The sequence below is a fragment of the Mugil cephalus genome, chromosome 18 (genome assembly GCF_022458985.1).
Source record: "Mugil cephalus isolate CIBA_MC_2020 chromosome 18, CIBA_Mcephalus_1.1, whole genome shotgun sequence".
Taxonomy (NCBI): domain Eukaryota; kingdom Metazoa; phylum Chordata; class Actinopteri; order Mugiliformes; family Mugilidae; genus Mugil; species Mugil cephalus.
Genome location: NC_061787.1, coordinates 10,283,409 through 10,305,692, shown reverse-complemented (window position 1 = coordinate 10,305,692; position 22,284 = coordinate 10,283,409). Strand labels below are relative to the sequence as shown.

The 22,284-nt window shown below is 43.7% G+C and overlaps 1 protein-coding gene across 2 annotated transcripts in view; it reads left to right on the top strand.

Annotated features, from left to right (window-relative positions):
• tmem108 (transmembrane protein 108) overlaps nucleotides 1-22,284 on the top strand; it is a 45,555-nt gene that overhangs the window by 6,664 nt on the left and 16,607 nt on the right. Inside the window, exons 1-2 of one of the 2 annotated variants that reach the window (XM_047568107.1) lie at nucleotides 7,773-7,914; nucleotides 21,399-21,482. In XM_047568107.1, the coding sequence (XP_047424063.1) occupies nucleotides 21,443-21,482 (40 nt within the window). In that variant the 5' untranslated portion in view covers nucleotides 7,773-7,914; nucleotides 21,399-21,442. Of the gene's footprint in view, nucleotides 1-7,772; nucleotides 7,915-21,398; nucleotides 21,483-22,284 lie in introns of those variants that run through there. The other variant, XM_047568106.1, reaches the window with a different exon arrangement.

Below are 22,284 nucleotides of genomic sequence, written 5' to 3'. Positions count from 1 at the left end.
GGAATGAGAAGTCCCCACCTGCCACGCTTGAGCTTATTATTGGGCTCCTATGTCACTGTCAGCGGCTAATTGTTGCGGTGGACTGAGGTGACTCCCCCTGTCTTGTCTTAATTGCTTGGTCATCTCTACGTTACACTTCCTCTTCTCTAAATTAAATCATTCCCTTCGCTGTGCATTTGTAATCACATGCGCAAGGTCAGCATTCGACTTACGCTGCCCTTGTCTGAGCACTTTGTGCCAGAAAAAAATAAAAAAGGGTTATCAAGGCTATATAAAACCACTGTTTTCTTTCTGTGCCCTGAGCGTGCTGCATATGGCTCATTTCATGGCGGCTGGAGAGTCTGATTGATGGGCTGTAGAGCGGCACGGCTGATGTTCTTCATACGGCACTTGGCAGGGTGAGAGCCAAGTCCTCCGCCAGGTCACATGAGGTAAAAGGAAACGTAGGAGAGATGGAAGAAGGAGGATTCGCAAGAGTGTGCCAAAACAGTCTTCAAAACAAAAAGGGCAGGAAGTGTGTTTTTTTTTTTTTCTTTTTCCAGTGAATCGCTTAGGCTACCCGACAGCTAGCGTGCAAAGCAGGATTGAGATGCAGTGTGTTTCTGATGTGTTCCTTGCCAGAGGTGTCACAGCAGCTGACATTTGGCTGTAATCATGGCATTAACCACCTCTGGGAGAACTCCTCAAATACAAAACCATCAGCACTTGTCACCCCCAATTAGGGGGTGTGTGTGCGGTCTTCTCCCATTCTCCTTCTCCTAGTTTTGAGAGATTTCTGTCCCCGGGGGTTTTGGAGAGCTCTGTGGTAATCCGAGACGGCATTAATACGGAATATGACAACCCCGCAAATTTCTTTCAATACACAGAGTGGCCGGGTGAAGGAAAGCCGTCAACCAACTGGTGGAGGGGGCATTGCTTGCTTTGTGTGCATGTTTGTTGATGAAGGTGTTTGCGGTGCCGGTAGCGGCGGCGGGGACGGTGGTTTGTGGCAGCCACGTCACCATGGAGACAGGGACGGGATCGTGTCGGGAGGACGTCGTCGATGCTGCTGAGTGACAGGGTTGGCAGCAGCAACATGTCAGAATAGAAAATCTGACTGGACGTGAGCTGGACAGGCTCCTGGCTCTGTGACCGGCGTTGCATTTGTAAATATTCCCGCTTCAAAGTGCCCCCAGCCTGTCTGCGCTTTCACATTTGTGCCTCCACACATCCGTGGCTCAGGACTGCTGATCCACAAAATGCATGCTCCCACTCAGATTATCCGCTGTGTGCGGGGAATGGCACCGCTGCGAAGCCGAATGGAAGCGGCCGCTTGAAGCCTCCTCACTCCCCTCTCCTCCTTTCCCGAAGCGGAGGGCAAGAGCGTCCCTTTGAGGGGTGGGGGGGCGAAGAGATGACTTGACGTTTTGGGTTTGTCAGAAGCTGCAAGTAAATTGGACACACTGCGCAGGCTGTTTGTGCTGTAAACACACTGCAGCTGGCTATGGTGCACGATATGTCAAACATGCTGTAGTGACTGCAGTTATTATTCCAGCCTCTTTCAGCACTGTAACGGGACTTAATGCATGACGGCGTCTAAAGGAGCATATCAGCGCGTTTACAGATTTTTGGCTCCATAATGGAATAATCCTACCATTCCTGTGCTGCTTGTTTTGATGACATGTAGGATTACTGGCACTAAGAGGAAGCGCGTTATCCATACGGGAAATATTTATTACAGACTCCAGAGTGCTTTTAGAAATTACAGTGCAGCTAAATAAACTGTATAGGCCGATATAGGGACACAGAAGTCAACAGCATAATCAGATACAGTCATTATGTCTTCCGCATCATTAGGCTTGTTCAGTCCTCTGTCATCAACTCAGCTTTATTTTATCACAAGAGTTGATGAATGAATATTGTTAAATCTGGTTTAGCAAAGCTGCTAAATGGACAACTGCACCAGGCCGAGGCCTACAAGCCTCTTTGATACCAAGAGGAGTCAGAAAGGCTGTTATTAAGTCTGCCTTTCTGTTCAGTTATTTACTAGATGGACAGATCCTTTACTATCCTTTAAAGAAATTTGTTGGCACAGTCAGTCTGTGCACAGCCGCGTATGAGTACATGTATAAAGAGAACATCCACAACAGACAGAATATTAGTTTCTCATTTACTCAAAAAATAAATCTACTAAGCTTCTGCTAAGAGTGAGATGTACCAGGGATTCTGGCAGTAATTTGAAATGATCAAAGTCTCAGTTCAGCAGCTAGCACTGCTGTTGTTGTGTTTCTTCGTCAAATGAAATGCACATTTCGAAATACGTGCTTTCCAGCAGCGTAGATGCACGAGTTTGACATCCACGGATTGGACACTTTTAAACATGTCTTGCCTATTTATAAATAGGCATTGTTATTATCATGTTGCATTCAATATTAAGCTATTCAAATAATACCCAGGTTCAAATATTAATTTCCTTAAGTCAAGCATGTGCAACAGTAGGGTGGCCGACAGTCATTGTAATATGCGGCCTCGTGATTGGCTCAATTTCACCCTATGTTGGATTCCTGTTAATGTGTATTTAAAGAAATTTAAATTTATGAAAATTGTAGGGGGAAATTAAAAAAAATAATAATATTATATATATATAAAATGTCAAATCAACCAAAGATTTGTGATTTCCCCCTGCAGTACCTCCGCGGACCCCCTGGGTGTCGCGAACCCCCTATTGTAGACCTATGCCTTAAAGGATAACTGCCGGTTGTTGTGGAAGAATTTGTATTTCTGGCACGACTTTGCTTTCTGCCGAGGTGGTTGGAGGAGGACAAGAAATGACATGATCTACATCACTGGTTTCTGTTGAATTCTCACTCCATGTGTTTTGTTTATGCGTGTTGAAGAAATTTCTGTGAAAAGGGGATGTGACGTGTCTGGAATGGCAGACAAAACAAATCTAAGGTTTTAAACAGACTCTATATAGTTTGCTTAACTACATGGTATAAGTGATTTGTAGCAAGCAACAACAACAAAGTGCCAAACCACTGGAATGGTCCCTTTTATTGCAGAGCTCACACCGCTTTGTCATCTGTGGTGCAGTAGCCCTCTCCTGCAGAAATTATCGCCACAGTGAATCTTAAAATAATGTCCGTGTGGTTTGGCCGCCTTCTCTGCTTTTCCCCTGGGTGCTCGCTTCATTCTTCACTCCTTCACTCGTATTAGATCCTGCTGCTCATCCCACCATGCTGCCCCGCGCCCGACATCACGGAGAGCAGAGGAGAGGAGAGGAGAGGAGAGGAGTAGCAGGGCGATGGAGCAGGAGATACCCGCTAACTCTCTCTCCAGGGCGGCTCGGCGTCCCCCGCAGGGCCACGCATTTGACATTTAACTACGATAGCCGTAAACAAGCCACTGGAATGCCATTGACATTCATTTTGTCTGGCACAGACATTTTTTGTCTGAAATGAAAAGGGAGGTGTTAGCAGAGGTAACACTTCCCATTTGAAACTTGGTGTTTTTCACAACATTCATCCCTCATTAGAGTTGTGGGTTGGGTTAGGTGAGCAGGGGGTTGATCAGAGTACAATCAGGATCGCAGCTATGGATTATTTCCATCAATTTGTGGGTATTTTTTATTTTATTTTTTTAAATTTAAGTATTTAAGAGCTCCTCATTCATTAGGCCAACGCGAGCAACTCTATGGATAAGAGATCTCTGTTACTTCATCCAGACTTTAGCACAAGTACCAGCTTAAGGAGTCAGTAAAGACTGATGTTATTGCTTCTGTTCAAAAAATCAACCTCTTCATTGAATGGGCCTTGAGTGACCACCTCCTCGCTTCACTACAATAACAGATTTGTCAAAAAAAAAAAAAAATTGCAATAACTGGCAGTTTCCCAAAGATGGGATGGGTGATGTCTTGAAATGCCCGCCCAGACAGTCCAAAAACTAAATTTACAGAGTTTATAATAATTTACGTTTAACATTCTTAAATTTCGGGGGGAAAAAAATCAAGAAAAAAAGTGTCACCAACGATCGAGACATTACATTTAGCAAGAACTTTAATTTTCAGTTTACTGTCTTGTCAGTGAACAAATTAATTCATCAATTAATCGTGTAGCCTCTACACCCAAAAATGAAATGAAACTAATGAGATATAAAAGGACAAACGGAGATTAGAGTAAAAGATGTTTCTTTTAGATTAGATGAGATTACATTCAACTTTATTGTCATTGCATATAGTACAGTAAAAGAAGTAGTAGTCTTCCATGTTTGACTGGATCTATTAGTTATGGACACTGACTAATAGTAATATAATGACATGACAATGATAATGAATTAGTAAATGCTATTTTAACCTTTCATAAAAGTCCCATTTTACATGAGGAAAAACTTAAAAGCAGGTAAACAACACTCAAGATAATGAAATGGAATAAAATACCAAAAAATGGATATAGAAAGAGTGGATTGAACAAATGAAACGTGTTTTAGGTCAGGAGAAATCAAAGTTGGGGCTAAATAAATTCAACAGATCTTTTTGCGCTGCTGCATCACTGATCCATAAAATAAAGCAACGTCCTCTGGATAAATAGTGTTCGCCCCCGACAAGATGCAGTGCTGCTGCTGTGGAGCGATGTGGGTGCTTTTCTTCTAATTTGCCTCACTGATGGGTGGAGGCTTACAGATTTATGATAATCCCACGTACTGATGAAACGTATTGGTCATTTTCTCCGTGCCGCTCATTCTTTCACCTGCTAGTACGAACCGAAGGGGCGTGGATCATCTGTGGTTTATCGCTTCATCACAACAAATCACCCGCAAACCCAGCTCTTCCTCTCATGAACCATCTCCACCTCTTCATCCATAACGTCCAAAGACTGCTGACTCTGTGCGTGGCGTCGTGGATCTCATCCAGACCGTGCTGATCTTGCCTTGTTCCTCTGCTGTTTTCCTATTCATTAATTCAGCTATGATGAGTGATAGCATGGGCAAAACCAAAGCTTCTCATCCTCTGGTAATTAAACTGTTGGTGAGGCACTTTTTTTATTATGGAAAAAAAAACTGCACATACACACTTAGTCTGAGAAGCTGCTGGTGGGCGTCCCCGGCTAGCGTTGGTAATTAACATGTTGAGTGGTGGCACTGATTGCTTCATTATGTTTCAGATGTGTGTGAGCGATAACTGATGGAGTTTAGAGAGTAATCCATGCTAATGCTACTTATACTGCACGAGCATTGGGCGCTATAAATGTTGAGGCTACTTCAACGTATAGGAACAAGTCTATTTTCTGAAGCTGCATTCCTTTAAGGCGCTTACGCCCTGATCTTGATCCTCTTGCATCTTGCTCAGTGCACCACCAAACCTCAATGCAAATGATTACTCAACGTAAACACTCGAGTCCTGTCACAGCTTGCGCGCTCCTGGTCCCCAAGTGTTTAGGGTTGGGAAACAGTGGTCCATCAGCGGGCTCTGAATGCTCAGTTTTCTTTGGAGCGTTTCAAAACGGACTCAGAATAATTGGCTTGTTTGGTTCACAGCGGTTTCGCCTAATGCTGCGAGCGGGACAGCAATTATCAACCCAGTTTCACAAGGATTATTTTTGTACACGGAGGTATTAGAGGGTGTGTGTGTGTGTATGTGTGTGTGTGTGTAATTGGAGGTTTCAGTCATCTGCGACATGTTTAATCAGAGTCTGCGTGAAACCGAGGGTTGGTAAGGTGGTAGATGTTTTTCAAAATGACTTTATTTCACAACTAACATTAAAATTTGTGCTCAGAATTCAGTCCTGAGATTATTGATAGTGAATGTCATTACACAAGCTGAAGAAGGGTGAAGGGGTTCCAACATTTCAGTGTGGCAATTAAAAAGTGCTGTCCGGTCCCCTGTTTTCACAGATTTATTTTAATTTTTCTATTATTTTTATATTTTTGTCATAAAATCAACAGTTTTGTGTAGGCATACAGGGCCCTAACTTCTATCTACAATGTCAAGCAAGCATGGTAAGCGTAAGATAATGAGAGCACCACTGTATATACGTATACTACATCTTAGAGAGCTATTAGCATGGCAGTAGTCTCCTGTTTTCATCTTAAGATTGCTGTCTTTTGATAAACTATTTGCATTTTGTATTTGGGTTCAGATATTGTACAGTAATAAAGACTAATGTGTAAAACATGCTAAATAGCACACGATATTAGCATTTTCTATTATTTTTATATTTGTACTTTTGTCTTAAAATCATCAGTTTTGTATATTTATTCAGGCATGAAAGGGTCCTAACTTCTGTCTACGGTGTCATGTTAGCTAGCATAAGATGATAAAAACGCCATTGTAGATACGTATACTACATCTTAGGGAGCTATTAGCTTGGCAGTAGTCTCCTGTTTTGGTCTAAAGATTGCTATGTCTTGTTATCTTTGTTAAGTAACACTATTTGCATTTTGTATTGGTGTTCAGAAATCTTAATAAGGACTAATGTGTACCACATGCTAAATAACTTGCTGTATTAGCATTTTAATGTTGTCATTAGCTTACTCGTGTTAGCATTTAGCTCAAAGCACCACTGCGGATAAGTACGTTTACATCTTGGGCTGTTAGCATGGCGGTGGTCTCTAAATTCAAAGTGAAATTTGCTGTGTCTCTGTTCAAGTAAAACTATTATTAACATTTTGTATTATTGGTCAGACAAACTATCTTAACGAGGGGCGATAACAAATTACTTCTGCAATTGAGGAAAATGTAAATGAAAATCTTTCTTTTGTGCTTTTTGCTAATTTGAGCAATTTGATTTGATTATTTGGGATTTATTGGTATTTATAGTAAATACTTAAAAAAGTAATCGTTGGTAATTTGTTCTCACTTTAGTAAAGAAATTTTCCCTTTTTTTTTTCCTTTCGGAGTTCATTCCTTATGATTTGTACTTTTTTTTTTGGATACTCTGACACTCAAGCACTGTCGAGCGGAATTGTTCAGATTCTGCCGCTAATAATTTGCGGTATCTGCGTTTCCGATAACAGCGCCGTGGTGTGCCGTCTGCTCCGTGATATTAATCCAAATAATGTGTCACAAATCCAACCCTCTGACATTTCCCCGGCTGTAACGGGACTCCCACTGGACCACCCCCAATACGATCTCACTTTAAAATGTCAACTCTGTCAGGTCCCCGCTCCGTCTTATCTTCTGTCATCTGCAGGTAAACATCACCCCCAGAGTCGTTGGGGAGCGCAGGCTGAAGTCATTACATCCGCCGCTTCCGCGACTTTCCTTTCCATCAGACTTTACCAGTCGAGCTCCAAACCAAATCCCACGTCTTTAATCATTGCTCGCTCCTGCGGTGGCTGTGGAAGAAGGGTCACCCCTATCCAGTTAGAAGACTCCATTACTCTGGAACAAGATTACCTTCACAGCGTCCCAATCACACACCCAGACATGTTTGGTGTTAGTTCTGTGTATGTGTATGTGTGTTGCAACTTGTGCAATTTATGTTTGTTTGTGTAACTGCCTTATTGCGTTTTTAGCCTCTTTGGAGAAATTAGCCACTGAGCTGCTCACCCATGGGTGAATTCTCCAGTTTCGGGCCAATTGTGTTTTTGTGATCCGACTTCATCCGTCAGTCTAAATCACACGACCTAATTGATGCGATGTGTGTCAGCATAGCGACCCAGACAAACTCAGGACTAGAAGCTCTTGGAGTTAATCCGTCTCACTAATGGTGGGGGATGGAGAGGAGAGGAGGAGGAGGAGGAGGAGGAGGAGGAGGAGGAGAGAACAATACATCTTTCCCTCCGTCTCTCTTTTTCTCGCTGTTTGGGCTCTGGACACGTGGTCACTGCCCGGCGGGAAATATCAGGACTTGGATGTTGTGTACGGATGTCGCTCCTCTTGTCCACTCATCCCAGCTGGCTCTCAGCGGCCCCTGCTGCTCCACTCAAGGAAACGAGGTACAATACACCCCCCCGCACCTCCAAAAAACATCCTTCTTCTCTGCCTGTCGTTCCGGCCATTGTGATCAGACAAGAGGCTGCGTAGAAGTAGAGTTAGGAATGTGTGTGTAGTCTAAGGGAGTTTCTGTGGCGTTGCTTTTTACATATGGAAGTACAGGAAGTGTAGAGACACGGTGGAAACCATTTATATTTCCTTCTTTGCGTTACAAATTCTTGAATACAGCACAGGCTTGCTGTGTCTACCTCCCGAACGCAACAAAGGCCCTTGTTTCCTGTCTTGCTCCGGACATAGCTCTTGTGTGGTTCATACTAGATACTCTCAGAGAGATTATGAGATAGTTCTTCCACAGGAAAGCGTGGATTCCACAGCCTATTGTCACATTTTTCCTCACTTACATCTTTAAATTCCACTATTGTCTTGGAGCGAGAGGATTTCCGAAGTTCGTAATTTCCTTTTATGATTAGCAACTGTGCATTCAAGTATCCGCTGACACTCGGCATACTAGATTTCCCAACATTTCTTGGGGTTGTGACCCTTAAAAGTTTGCCTGCCCCTCCTACAACCAAAGGATTTGACTCATTTTAGAGGCAGAAAGGAAATGATTCATTATTTCAGTTTAGCAGTTACATTTTGAATAACTGAACCTCTACTTGCTACTATCAATCCTTCCGATTTTCTCCAAACCCCTGCAGGTTTCCAAACCCACTGCATTACAGTAAAAACAATTTCAACCCAATCACTTGAATCTCGTCAGATTCAAACAGCCACAACACACAGAATTAGTCCTTTGTCCCTCCCCCCCAAGCATGTTGAAATAAGCACCCTGTCTCGGCCTGCTACATCTTACGCTGATTTGAAGGGATTAAGTGTGTTTCTATTATTTCTGCGTGACGCCTTCACTTCGTTTAGATGTGCGACTTGAGTGAAAACTGTGTCACCAAGCTTCTCCTGAATCCAGTGGACGAGTCTCGAGAGCCACAAAGTCTCCTCTTCCTCAGAAGCAGCTTCACATAAGGGAGTTCTCGTGGGCAGCACTTTGACAAATGGTCCCTTCTCAGTTTAATGTTGCAGCAGTTGTTGTGCTGCAGTGCACTAATAGTGCTTCGGCTGTCACCGGGCCAAAAGTTTGTTTCAAAGCCTGCGCTTGTGTCCGCGCTCGCAAGTGATAAAGTGTCGACTTTACCTGCTCGGTGTTAGAGGGTAAGGCGCGTACGGGGAGGCCTTGTGGAAACTGCGATGCCTGCTGGGAAGCTGGAGGATAGATGGTGGCTGACAGCACCCTTGGCGTCGCGGTGCTACTGCTGTGTCATGCTATTTTGCTGTGGTGTTTGCTTGTCTGTTTGTCTCAATTTAAAATCTCTGGCGAGGCGTCTGCTTTTATCGAATATCTCGAGTTAAAAATACCTGCTGCCTCCCCAAATCGGAGCAGGGAAACGGACTGAACAAGATGTGATTGAATGGCATGTACCGCGGACGTCGCTAATCATCTCAAACAGGAAGTTACATTCATGCAGTGAAGTCAGGCTTTACCATTTATTGGCCTCCTCGTCTTAGATTCTCTTCTTGTTATGCTAAATCTTTCCATCTTGCATTTCCGTTGTCTCTATGCGTGTGTACTTCTTTTCTCTTACAGCCCCAGCCTCAAAATTTTCTAAAAGTGGATGCACGCAGAAATGTTCATGCCCAAAATCCAACAAATTTTGTGATTCAGCCTTTGAAAAAAAAAATAATAATAAAAAAAAAAAAAATTAGAAAGCTTGACTCATGTTGAGTATTTTGATTCAGCCCTGCTTCTCCGGCTGACTCATTCTGCTTCATGCTGTGGGTACTCTCAAACCATGCCGGCCTGGGCTGCAGGGCTGAAGGGCAATTTGGCCAGGTCTGCCATCGCCTCCTCTGACGGACAGTGAGGTGTGACAGGTGTTCGACCTGCTGCGGATGGGTTGTCAGATGGAGGACAACCACGTCACCGGCATTACAGGAAATCTGATGTAGTGCTAACCTCCATATAACCCTACACGCCCTGATGGATTTATAGTGCCAATCAAAAGTTTTACGGCTTTCATTTTGACACTATTTAGGACTGAGAGGGGAAATAACTGCAAATCCAAGTGCACATCGCTGCCCAAAATATTTGAAAGTCCTTTAAAAAATGGTTGCTGGGCAGAATGTAGGAGGGAGGTGGAGTAGAGCTGGCATTTCTGTGTGATAGGAGCAAAGCTTTCCAGGGGAAATCAGGGGTCAGGAGAAGTAAGAGGGAAGTGAACACTTTTGTATAGTGGCTGCCACTGTTCTCTTGAGTCAACTTTTTGTAATTCAAGCAAAGAAGCCTGAATTTTTCCTCTGATTCTCGGTGTCGGTCGTGGGTGGTTCAGACATTTATCTTTTAAGAATCTGCATTTTTCTACGCCACTCTTTTCTCTGAGCTGTCATTCCCAGAAGGCTTAAAATGTTTGGATGCTTCAGCAAAAGCGTCAGTTTTAATTTGCATGTGCAAATTTTCTTACAAGTATTTACAAAAGAAATATCAACTGAAAGTTGTTGCTAAAGTTTTGTTGGCTACTTGAAAGAGACAGACACCAATAAAAGCACATCCAGCAAAAACAAATATAAGTTAGCATGTGTTTAGAGTTGTGTTTTGGGGTGATACATTGAACGCAAATCTCATATTCACTCCCCATTTAGGTTGTGAGGAAACCCTGTTACAGTTTAGCTGATAGCTATTCCACTAGCTAGCTGCTCAGTAGCTAGCTAGCTCATGTTGTCTGCTGTTTGTTTGGAGAACGTGGTGTCCATTATATTTATCAGATTCTGCTCCTGAAAACTACTTTGAGGAAGGTGAAGTGAACCAAAAGAAAATTTGGGGGGTCGCAAAACCAAAACAAATTAGCTGATAGGAAAATGCGGCACAGATCTGAGGGGAAGTGTAGAACTGTTCTCTGTTGGGTTATAGTGAATGTGCTATTTCACGTTACACACCATAATTTGATCAGCTGTTAATTTAAAATTCTAGATTAGCAGGAGAGCACAACTGCAGAACACTTTAACAAAGCACAAAGGGTCCTAAGAGGGTGACATTCATGTGGACAATTGTCGTTAACACGTTAAAAGGATTTGAAGGTGGTCTTAATAACATCTTATCAACATAGCAACATAAATTCATAATAAAGGTTGAGATATCTTGTAGACATTCATTTGGAATCTTTGAAATATTAAAAATAAAAAATAAAAAATAGATTTTTCCAGCTTCCAGACTTTAAAACACCCTTTTTGCTTCGAGGGACTCGGAGCATGTGCACTGAGTTTGAAGTAGAGATGAGAGAAGGGATGAAGAGGAAGATACTTATTCAGATGAAAGCATGACATGGCATTAAAGAAGTGGGGAGCAAAGAGAGATGGGAGATAAAGAAAGGACCTTGCAGCTCGGGGCTTTTCTCCAACATCCAGCCTCGTGTTAGTCGGAGTGTGGCTGCAGCCTTTCCTCCTGACGGATCCCAGCTTCAGGGTGTTAGGGCAGAACGGAAAGTCATCACCAAACCAGCACTCAAAACGCCATTAGTCCAGTTTAAATCAGTCCTTAATAACGCTTCAGAAAGAGAATGAAAGAGAACGCAGAGGCGTCCAGCAGGGATAAAATCTCTAATTGATTTGGTCAAACGCTCCATCAAAGCTCTCCAGGCCTATTTTCCTGGTGTAAATTTAGACCCTTGACAGCCATTACGTGGGGGATTATGCGCTTGTTATCCGTTACCGTGGCCTCATTGAGCGGCAGCGGCCCGATAATCAATGCGGTAACGCGGGAGTGACGGACTTTACATATCAATCCGTCTCTTGGTCCTGACAGGTGCGGCCACACCACGAGATGTAGCGATCTGCAAAGATCTGGCCGCAAGACGGGAGCCGTAGATGAGTCTTTGATCAAACGTTTTTTCCCCCTGGTGTTTAAGATCTGAAAGAAGGGAAAGGCACAGAATGGAGGTTTAGTTCGGCAAGGCGTCAGTGTGAATATTCAATTATCCTCAAGGCAGCTGATCAGAAGCTCTGTACTAGATTGTTTTTATACTGTTCATCCTACGCTTTGACCTGCCCTCTCTCCAAGTTTGTCCTCCCTTTGTAGCAGCACTTGTCAACACAACTTTACAAAGAAAAACATGCAGATAAATCAATCAAATCCCGCAGAACCCCACATGCATTTCCAATAACGTCGAGATTAGACTAATGCCTCAAACCCTGGATGACTCGGGGAAGAGTCATTATGCATTCAATAAGAGCGGTGGGTGTTTTTTTTTTTGTTGCTGTTGTTGTTTTTTTCGATTCCGTTACCGGTTGTGACAAGAACTGCGGGGACGTGAGCGGCGGCCACTCCGTCATGGGTCACGTAAGGACGAGGGGAAGAAAGAAGAGAGGGAGAGGAGGGCATGGATGGAGGGGAGGATATTTACGACTCAGACGGTGGCGAGGCTGAGCTGCATCCCAATGTCTGCGCCTTTACTGCCTGGCTCAATAACTCTCGGGGGAGAAGGAATAAGCCTGTGAAGAGATTTGCAGGTATCGAAGGTCTCGAGGTCTCCAGGTGTGCGTGTCTGTGCAGCGTAAATAACACACACACAAAAAAAAAGCCAAATAGCATTCTATCAAGAGGTCTTAAAGGAGAACTCACCGGATGTTGTGTTGGAACAGTTTATCTACTTCTCTTGCTTTGCTCATTTTCTATCAACCTGTCCTTTGATTTCATATTTTAGTTGATTTAATAAATTTCCCACTAGCACTGGCTTCCTGGAAAGTTTCACCTCGAGCCATTTGTTTTCAGGCTGCAGTGGGTGTCCTCTTTCCAGTGATATGACAGGCCTGTCACAGGTCCTTTCTCAGGCACTGTTAGCTGCCCCGCTCTTTGTACCAGTCCTGACCTTAGGTGTGCATTACACGGTGTATCTGAATCCATCAGACAGTCTGGACTTCTGTTAGTTTTAATGAGCTCGCAGTGTGAGGCAGCGCTTCTTGACGTCTGACGCCTGTTGTTATTAAATTTGACTCGACGTGACACTTATTTGAGAAGTGGACTCACGTGTACAGAAAAATTTCTTGAGACGTAATTTTGAAGGTGATTTGACTTGATCACCCCTCCAGACTTTACAGGATAGAGGTTTGAGGCATTCAAAGAGCCCTTTAAAACTGACCCATCAAAGACTGTTACTGTGTCTGCAATTGTTCACTCACTCCATAACCCCTGCTCCCTATGTAGGGTTTACTGGATTCTTAACTTGACTTTGACCACTTTTCTTGGACCTCACTGTTCAGTTATTGACTTGAGAGCTTGGTTTATAGTTATAGTTCTGCAGCAAATCTACACAGAGTCTGTGACCTGACCTCTACGTCTACAGCGGTGAGTTTTCCCATGTACTTCAACTGCACCTGAGCTCTCATGTTCGATTTGGATAAACAGCTACGTGTACTGATAAAAAAAGATGCCAGCGACAACGGTGTGGTCGACCACTGAATACACTGATGCGCAAGGACGTTTTGGTTGGCAACGAAATGACAAAGGAGGATTTAAAACTTGCTTTTGACTCAAATGACTCGAAATCACAAAAATCCACACTTTGAAACCTGACGTGTGCTAGAGGCTTCTAGATGACGTCGGCTGTATTCACAATATGTTTAGGAGAGATGGCTCGATAAAGTTTTTTATTTATAGTTTTTTTTAATTTTCCACAAAAGACAAAAAAATATGATGACAGCACCTGATTCATGGAAAGTAAAATGGTAAAATGAGAAAAATAATCCGAGGTGAATCCATTCATTCGAATTCATCTCAGAATTCAAGTGTTTTATCCTTAAAAAGATTAAATAATAATACTGCTTTTATCAATTTATCCTGAGAATAGGAACAGGTAAAGCCATTGCTAAAAGCTGAACCTCTCTTCTGCTTCCATTGCTTCCTGTTGTCCAACCAATGATAAAACCTGATGTCACCATCCCTAAAGACTACGTGACATCATCTTATAAGAAGAGACTGACTCATGACATGAGTCCAAGTCACAAAAAGGAAGTCCGGGTGAACCTGATTTCATTGTGACCGATGTCAGGCTTGACTTGCTTAAGATTTGTGTGCCTGAAGACTTGAGTTGCACTTTGCTTGTGACTTGGACTGACCTGAAAAGAATTTTGGACACACTTTAAAAACTCAAACCCGCTCCGAAGTGCAGTGAAAGCTCACGCTGTAAAACTTTCTGCTTGTAAATAGACTTCGGTGGCAGCTGTACAAATCGGCAGGAATTCCAGTTTGCTCCCATTTATCTCTTTGTCTGGGTCTCACATGTGTTCACACACCCACAGATAGGGCTCTGGCCACGAATCCTCTGATGAATTGCTGTAGTCATTGGTCCTGGCTCTGTGCGTGTGTGTGTGTTTGTGTGTGTGTTGAGTAATGAAGAGGCCGGTGATGTTGTTCCACTCCTACTCAGTTGCCCCTGAGCACAGGTGCTCCGCTCCTCCCGAGTGGGAGCTCTCTGTCGAACGCCTTTCAAATTCATTCATCCTGCCAGAGCAGGTTCCATCACTGTTCGTGTAACATGAAGCTGAGATTCTATGGTTTTGCATGCATGGAAATTATGCTTCGAAAAAAACAACAACAATCCGCTAACACCTACCTTGACACACACACACAGGCATGCACAGAAGAATATGTTAACCTCGGGACTATCGCCAAGACGTGGATGTGAGCTGACAGCTTTGCTCACTGAGCACGGAAAATGTATCTTCTTGAGCATGATGCTGGAGTCTGACACACACTTGTTTTTAGAGTGTAGCCGTTCTGTGTGCGTATGGCAAACTGTAGTCAGGTCCTGATTACCTGTCATGTTGCCGTTAGCTTTACCATGAAATATGCTGATTTAAAAAACTATTCTGTAGGCTGTGCCTGTATAACAACAATACAAGTGCGTCTGTCGCAGTAGTAGTTGCACTTTTCATGCACGTTTTTCAGACCAGGAAAAAAAAAAAAGCATCAAGGCACAAATGGAAACCAAACATTTTCTACAGCCAGGCTACGTCAGCTCTTTGTTGAAAACTGAATCTGGAAATTTTGATTATTAAATACTGATTGTTTGCAAAGTTTATTATCAGGTTGGATTCATATGTCTAAAAAAAAAAAAATAAAGCTTGCAGATTATCCAAAGGGAGATGGGACATGACCTTTCTGCTGCTGATATACCTGATGACTTGGGACCCAAGCTTGATTTGTACGAGTCTATGACATAGCCTACGCTCACGGTCTATGGCGGTGATTCCTGTGCCACTGTTGAGGTTTTTCTGTGTACTCCACCTGCAGTATACAGTTATACAGTTTACTGAAATTTCTGCCACCTGGAAAAGATAAAAAAAAATAAAAAATCCAGAGAAGTTCGTGTGTGCACATCTTTCTCTGCAAAGAAGATTTGTCAGACGAGGAAAGCTGGCACCAAGGCCGAACAGTGAAAGAACTGGGCAGGAACGGCTGCAACCTAGAAATCTACAAAATCTCCTCAAACCAAAAAGCCGGCAAAGCGTAATCCAAAGGTTCTTCATTCATTTCATTTGCAGTGCAGTTCTAATTTCCCTTCAATTATGGATCGTCCTGCTCCCTTTTAACCACGTGACTGGCTGCGGGAAGGGGTGACGTGTCTCCGCTTTTAACGTCACGGTGAACGGCATTCTGGGAGCCTAATGTTCTTTTAATAGCTGGTGTGCTGCTGTTTTGCAAAGAGGGGCCTGGAGGGAAGTGCATGTGCTGATTGATAACCTGCACAGGCTCCGCCAGCCTTCATGACACAGCACCAGCAACTCATCCTGCCAGGTTCACCCATCCAGGGCCCACGACTGATAGCACGGGACGCAGCAGCACAGTGACTCTGCGAGGGATGGGGCGATTAGGAAGACGAACTGGAAGCCCTCTAATACCGTGCAGCTTGCATTTAATTTGGATCTGTTTTTGCATTCATTCAGTGCTTGTTATCATTCAGTTTGTTGTTGCATCCTGTCAGGGCAATTGTGTTATGAAAGCCCCACAGGTCAGCCGCAGCCACTGCTTGAGTCACCGCCATTGTTTTTCCTCCTTCCCTCTGATGAAAAACAGTTTTATAACAGAATTGTTCATAATCAGTCATAATCAGCTTCCCCCGTTGCACAATAAGGCCGACGTCTTACATGGCTGCCTCCGCGCAGCTGGCCCTTTCCACCGACGTGGCTTCGACGCCGTCAGGTGTAAAGCCTCGCTTCTGAGTCACAGCCAAAGTCCCCCCCACCCAGATTGGGTCGCGATCGGCGCGGGCGCGGGAAACGCGTGGATTGAGCAAAGGCCCGGCGCTATCAGAGATGCTTAGCTGATTTCCATCAAAGAGTAAGCACGGCATCAAAGGCGAAATGGACGCCCTCCGTGTAAGCGCGTCCCCGGGGTCTGTGTGGAAGGGCAGGGCTGAGGGACGTTGTTTTTTTTTGCATAACTTGCAATGCCGCTGAGGTCCCACCAAGCCGGGGCTTTGATGCAGTGATGTAATGAGCTTTTTACATGCGACGGCACAGCCAACCAGGGGGACCGTACTGTAAATCCCGAAAGATAAAATTAAGTTTTTTAAAGACTCACTTTCGAAAAAGATACAGCCTCACTGCGGCAAAGGGAGCTCTGCCGCTCCAGCTGCTGTTTTTCATCAAATATTATCTTTGTACCTGTCCAATTACTTCCCAGCCGCGGCTTTCGCACTTCACCTTCTGCGCCTCCTCCTCCTCCTTCGGCTGCCTCGGCTCTCCCACCAGTTCGCAGGGAAGAGATAAACCGAAGCGTGAGAGCGTGGCATCAAACCTGGAAGGAGAGACGCGCCCGTTGTTATTGGAGGTCCAGTTATCAGCTGTCTGTGAGAACACAACATTGTGGTTCACACTGTCATCATCGACTCCCACACTTCCCCTCACCTCCTCCTCCTCCTCCTCCTCCTCTCTTGTTATGGAAAAGCTCTCAGGCTGCCACTGCCGTGGGCAAGCAGCCAGCTTGCTATCACGGCCCCTATACATAACGGCAGAATGGAGGGAAGTCCAAAATTAAAAGCATTGTTGTGCCTGCGGCTGGCGGCCACAGAGCATTGGAGTGACGGGCTTATTTCATTGTGCTGGCTTGGGTGACCTTGGCCTCCAGCCTGCACCCCCTCCAGTAATACTATTCAAAAAGTCTAGTCCGGGAGCCATGGGGACCGTGGGTCCGTCAGCCGGACCACAAACACAAAGCATGCACCAAGACTGAGACACAAGCAGATTGGTCGTCTCTTTCGGGAATCCTACGGTGAGCAAGAATTCTCCAAATCTCCTCATTTCTGTTTTTTTTTTTTTTTTTTTTTTTTTTTTTTTCACAATTCAGTTCGAGCCCCCGAATGTCCTTGTGAATGAATTTGAATATAATGTACCATTAGGGTTGCTATGGTGACGGCTGCGTCTGTGTGCATGTCAGTTGCCATGCAACTTTTTTTTTTCCCTCTCCGGTTGAAAGTGTACCGTGCTACGCTGCCACTGCTCACGAGGAACTGTTTTACCCGTGAAATGCTCTTTTGTTGTTAGTTTGGTACGTTTCCTTCGAGTGGTTGCGAGAGATTGTTTGTTTTCCCCGTCTTTAAGATGTTTGAAACACACCTGTCTTCTGAGACACACCGTTGTGTACCTAGATGGATGAACCCTCTGTGGTTCATCAGTGGAGCGGAGCTCAGTGTGTGTGGCTAAATTCGATGGCTGTGCCTTATTCTTTACCTTACCTATTTAAATTAATTCAAAAGTGGACACAAAGGTAGACGATCAGGCGGTCATGTGACACGTAAGCAGACCTGTGGACCATTAGCTAGGAAATTAGCTGCACACTAAAACCATTTTGTTCATGACGCTTCTCAAATCCGGGTCTTACCAGGCGCTCAAAGTAAAAGACGTGTGGATTAGGTTTCAGGTCTGGAATTGAATCCAGGTTTCCGTGTGGTTGAGCCAGTGTGAAGAAGTGTAGCAACAAAACTGTCAGCAGCTGCCAATGAAGCTCTCATCCCGTCTGGGGTTTTGGCAGCACAGTGACCCTGACTGTCATCCTATATTATCTTTTACCTGCATGTGTGAACTATAATTCAACTCCTTAGCGGGGGGTTGGGAGGGGGGCGCAGAAGAGCCGAACACTGTCTCAACAAAAACAGCCCCTGCTCCGTGATAACAGGAACACAGGAAACTCTCTCCCCCATCACTGTCTCTTCTCCCCTCATCCACCTTCACCCGCAGCCTCACCCCTTGCGCCGGGCAAATTAAAGAGCACGTCTACGAGCCTGCGCCGGTCCTCCAGCGCTGATGAGGCGTAATCACCGTCGAGAGGCTCAGCCGCTCCGTGCCGTCGAGCTCATTAGGCTGCGAACGTGATGGTAAAAAAAAAAGAAAAAAAAGAAAAAATGAAAGTGCAGAGAAGGAGTAAAACTAAGGGGATGCCGTCACTGCAGCGTCATGGTGTTGCTGTGAGTGGATGTGAGGATGCGTTTGCAGCTCATTTCTTTATCACACATTGTCTGGATCCTCACCTTTTTTCCCACTCCTACCTTACTACAGCAAAGATAAGAGGTAATAGTGTGCCTCTCTTGCCTCTCTCTCACTTGGAAAAATCGCAAAATTGTATCTTTAAGCCATTTTCAAGTGTATCTGATTATAGCCCACTTTTAGTTGCTTATTTAGATATTTTTTTTATTTCGGTCATGTTATTCTTCATATCTTGTTTGTAAAAAGGAGAGCTGAGCCGGGGTTTTTCTTCTCTGCTTTGCCATTTCATACAATAGCTTTTGATTTTCCATTGTTAAACGGAAAGCAAGACACAAGTCTTTTTGTCGAGTTTTGTGCTTTGCAGTTGCAGTATGCTGCTATGTATGTTGCAGTTAACTTTTATATGATTTATATAATGCATTTTTTAGTAGTCTGTGTAGTTAGGCTGGGAAAACTTGACATTTCACATACTTATAGTATGTAATACTACATGTTTCTTCATGCTAGCTTTAGGGAAGCTACAAACTATTTTATCTTCATTATTTTTTTCACTAAAAAATAAATCATTTCAGTTCTTGGCATCTGACAACCACAACTTCTACCATAACAGCTTCGAATGCTTCCGCAAAATAACATATTTTAACATGAAACCAACTAATGATAAAAGTTAATTAAACACTCTTAGAGTGTAATCTTAATGGAAATCTACATCCTTTAGCTTTATAGGTCTATATGTGCAGAACAGCTGCAGTTTGCACTTGAACTGAAGCTGGAAAGCAGCACTGCCATGCTAGCCTTTAGCATCCACTTCTAGAGAATCTTATTTGCATCTGGGTTTAGTTTTACCTGAGGACGTCCTGTGATTCAAATATCATCCCCCTCCCCTTCGTCTGTTTTTCATGTGGTGAATTTGCACGGGATAAACAAACTCAAATTTACATCATGTTGTCATGGCTCTGCTACTTCCCGTCTCACTCCACTGCGTGTCAGAGATGGTTTTAATTACGTTACAAATTATAATGGATGAAAGATGGATATAAAAATATTTTTGATAGTGTTTTTCCCAGGGAAGAAATTACCAATGACCTGTCAGTGTTTAAATCAGCTCCACTTTTGCTGATGAACACATTAATGATAGATTTAATTTAAATTATAGCACATCCTTCATAATTCTTAAATAACGAAAATCAAACAAAAGTTGCGAAAGAGTAAAAACTCACCCATAAATGAGAAACAGAGATGTCGATTCACAATGGATTAGTTTTATCAGAGGACCTCTGTGTTATGAGAATTATGGTAGGTAATTTGCGGCGTAATTTTTATTTAACAAATCATGGACATGGGCAATTGGCACGGGATTAAGGTCACAGACGACCTGATTATTAGAAATAATCGGAGGTCCCCAGGTAATACTAGACCAGTCCGAACAGGACTTTTGTTGAGGTCTTGTCTCAAAACAGAGCACAACAGATCAGGAAGCAACAAAACGCCAACCAAGAATCAGACAACTGTAATAGCCCAAAGACTGAGTCTGTTGTCTTTTTGTTTTGAGCTCGGAAAGTGGACGGATCTTCTCTGTTAAGATGCTTGTGCGTTGTGGCCGTGCTGCTGTTGTGAGCTGTTTTACGTTTGCTAGTTGTCCATCTTATTGGGTCTTGCTGGGTGGTTGTGTGCTCACCCGCAGTTTATGCTTACGCAACTTGTAAGTTGATGCAGAGGTTATGGCGTTCAGTACGTGGAGTGATTTGTCCACAAACCAGAGGATTACAAGTTTGATACTCAGTACATGGACCACATGCTGTAGTGTCCTTGCCTTGAGCAACAGAGAGAACCCCGAGTTACTCAACCAATAGGTAGAAAAGTTTTATATAAACCTCACTTTCAACAGGCAGTGTAATAATGCAGCAGTACAATGCCGCAATAATTGAGGATGGATATAAACATTGCAACGTGTCAACATATTCTACCACTATTGACAACTCAATGCACCATCACCCCCTGAGTTTGGTTTCTAGCATCCTTGTTAGTTCTCAGAAACAGCCAGTGCTTGCATTCGGATTTATAAGTCCACATAGTTTAGAGGCATTAAAAGGTTGTCACAATGACAGCAATATAAACAGGATGACTCAGATGTAGTGCATTGCCTCTCCTCGGTCCCTGGAGCGCGGCTGCATTTATGAGAAATAAAACCTTATGAAAGGATCAGTGCACTGTGCTTTTGTTGCCTGTGCCTCTCATCTCACGCGTCTCCCGCAGAAGCACGGGTCGCCTGCAACCAGAGCTCTCATCCTGGGGGGCGCAAATCCAATTTCACATGTCAAATTCACATCAGATTATTCATGCAGGTAAGGTGAAGGGTGCTTAGGTGCGTGTTTATATTTTCATATACACTCCTTTAGAAGTCTGTTTTATGTAGAGTGCGTGGGTGAGAGGTGTCTTGCCCGGGGGCTTTTCTACAAAAGGAGGCAAACACGCATGCACGCACTCCTCCAGGGGTGAAAGGAGATGTGTGTGCTTGGCCTTTCATTCAGCAGAAGGCCGTCAGTGAGTCATTCTCCTAAAGTGCACCCTTGGGTACTCTTCTTGCTGACATGCGCACAGTGGCTGTCTCAGAACAAGGCTTACTGGTCAATGTTTAATGCTTCATAATTGGTTTTACCGAGCAGCGCAGCCTGCAGCATGCCAGCACTGGTTTGAAGTCTGGCAGCTGAGGCTGACCAGTCCTACCTGGTCTTTCTTTTGTGAAATGTTAGTTACGTCTAATTCCCATTATCTGCTGCGTGTTGGTCATCAGCCGGATTAAACTGTCAAGGTTAGGTTCCCCCGTCGCTTCATCTAGTTTTCATTCTACAAAACCCTACCCAGATGCAATCACGGTATGTCACACTGACCGTGGCTCGAATGTGATTTTGATACCTGAGCAATGAGTTTCACCTTACGTCTCTTTGTGTTTGTCCAGAGAACCATGAGCACTGTGGAGGAGGAGCCGGATCACATGATACCATGAAGACAAGCCTGCAGGTCCTGCGCTGCCAGCTGCTGAGTGAGTAGACCTGGAGGGGGGGTGAGGGCATCAACAGGGTGTCCAGGGTGTGAGTACAAGTGGTCAACACACCAGGGGACACTTTGCAAAGAGAAGAAAGAAGGGATGTTACCTGAGGCCATAGGTTACACAACAGAAATTAACATTTTTTCAGCAGCTTGCTTGTACTTTACATTGCTGAATTTATACAATTGTTTATATAGTAAGATTCAAATTAAAACAGTGGCCAAGAGATCGAAGAGTCAAAATTAAAAGCTTGTCACTGTAAATCAGGGGTTTTTAACATTTTTCAGGCCACGGACCCTCAAACTCATGGTGAGATTTACATTGAACTAGTTCTATTTATAAATATACATTTTTATCATCATATTGCATTAAATGTTAAGCTAATCAAATAATACGCAGGTTCAAATTTTCATTTTTTTTATTTCAAACATGTGCAACAGTAGGGTGGCCGTGCAACTGCCGTAAACATATACATACATGATATAAGCATACATACCTACATGGGATTTTACACAAGGACTGAATAGTAGTCAACCAAAGATTTTGCGACCGTGCTAGCTGCCTATTTTGCTTTGCTAAAAGTTTTTGTTTCTTGTCATCTCTTCAACGCCTTCATTTTCATTCTTCTTCCTCTTATTCCATGGCTACTAGCCTCTAGCTAAACTGAGTTTGAGAATCTCTTCTTCCAAAGCTGGATATATTGGTCAAAATCAAGCAACCAGTTGTAATTTAAATCTAGATGCTAATGTGAATGTTATGTATATACTGTGAACCAGCAATCACCACAGCACAGATT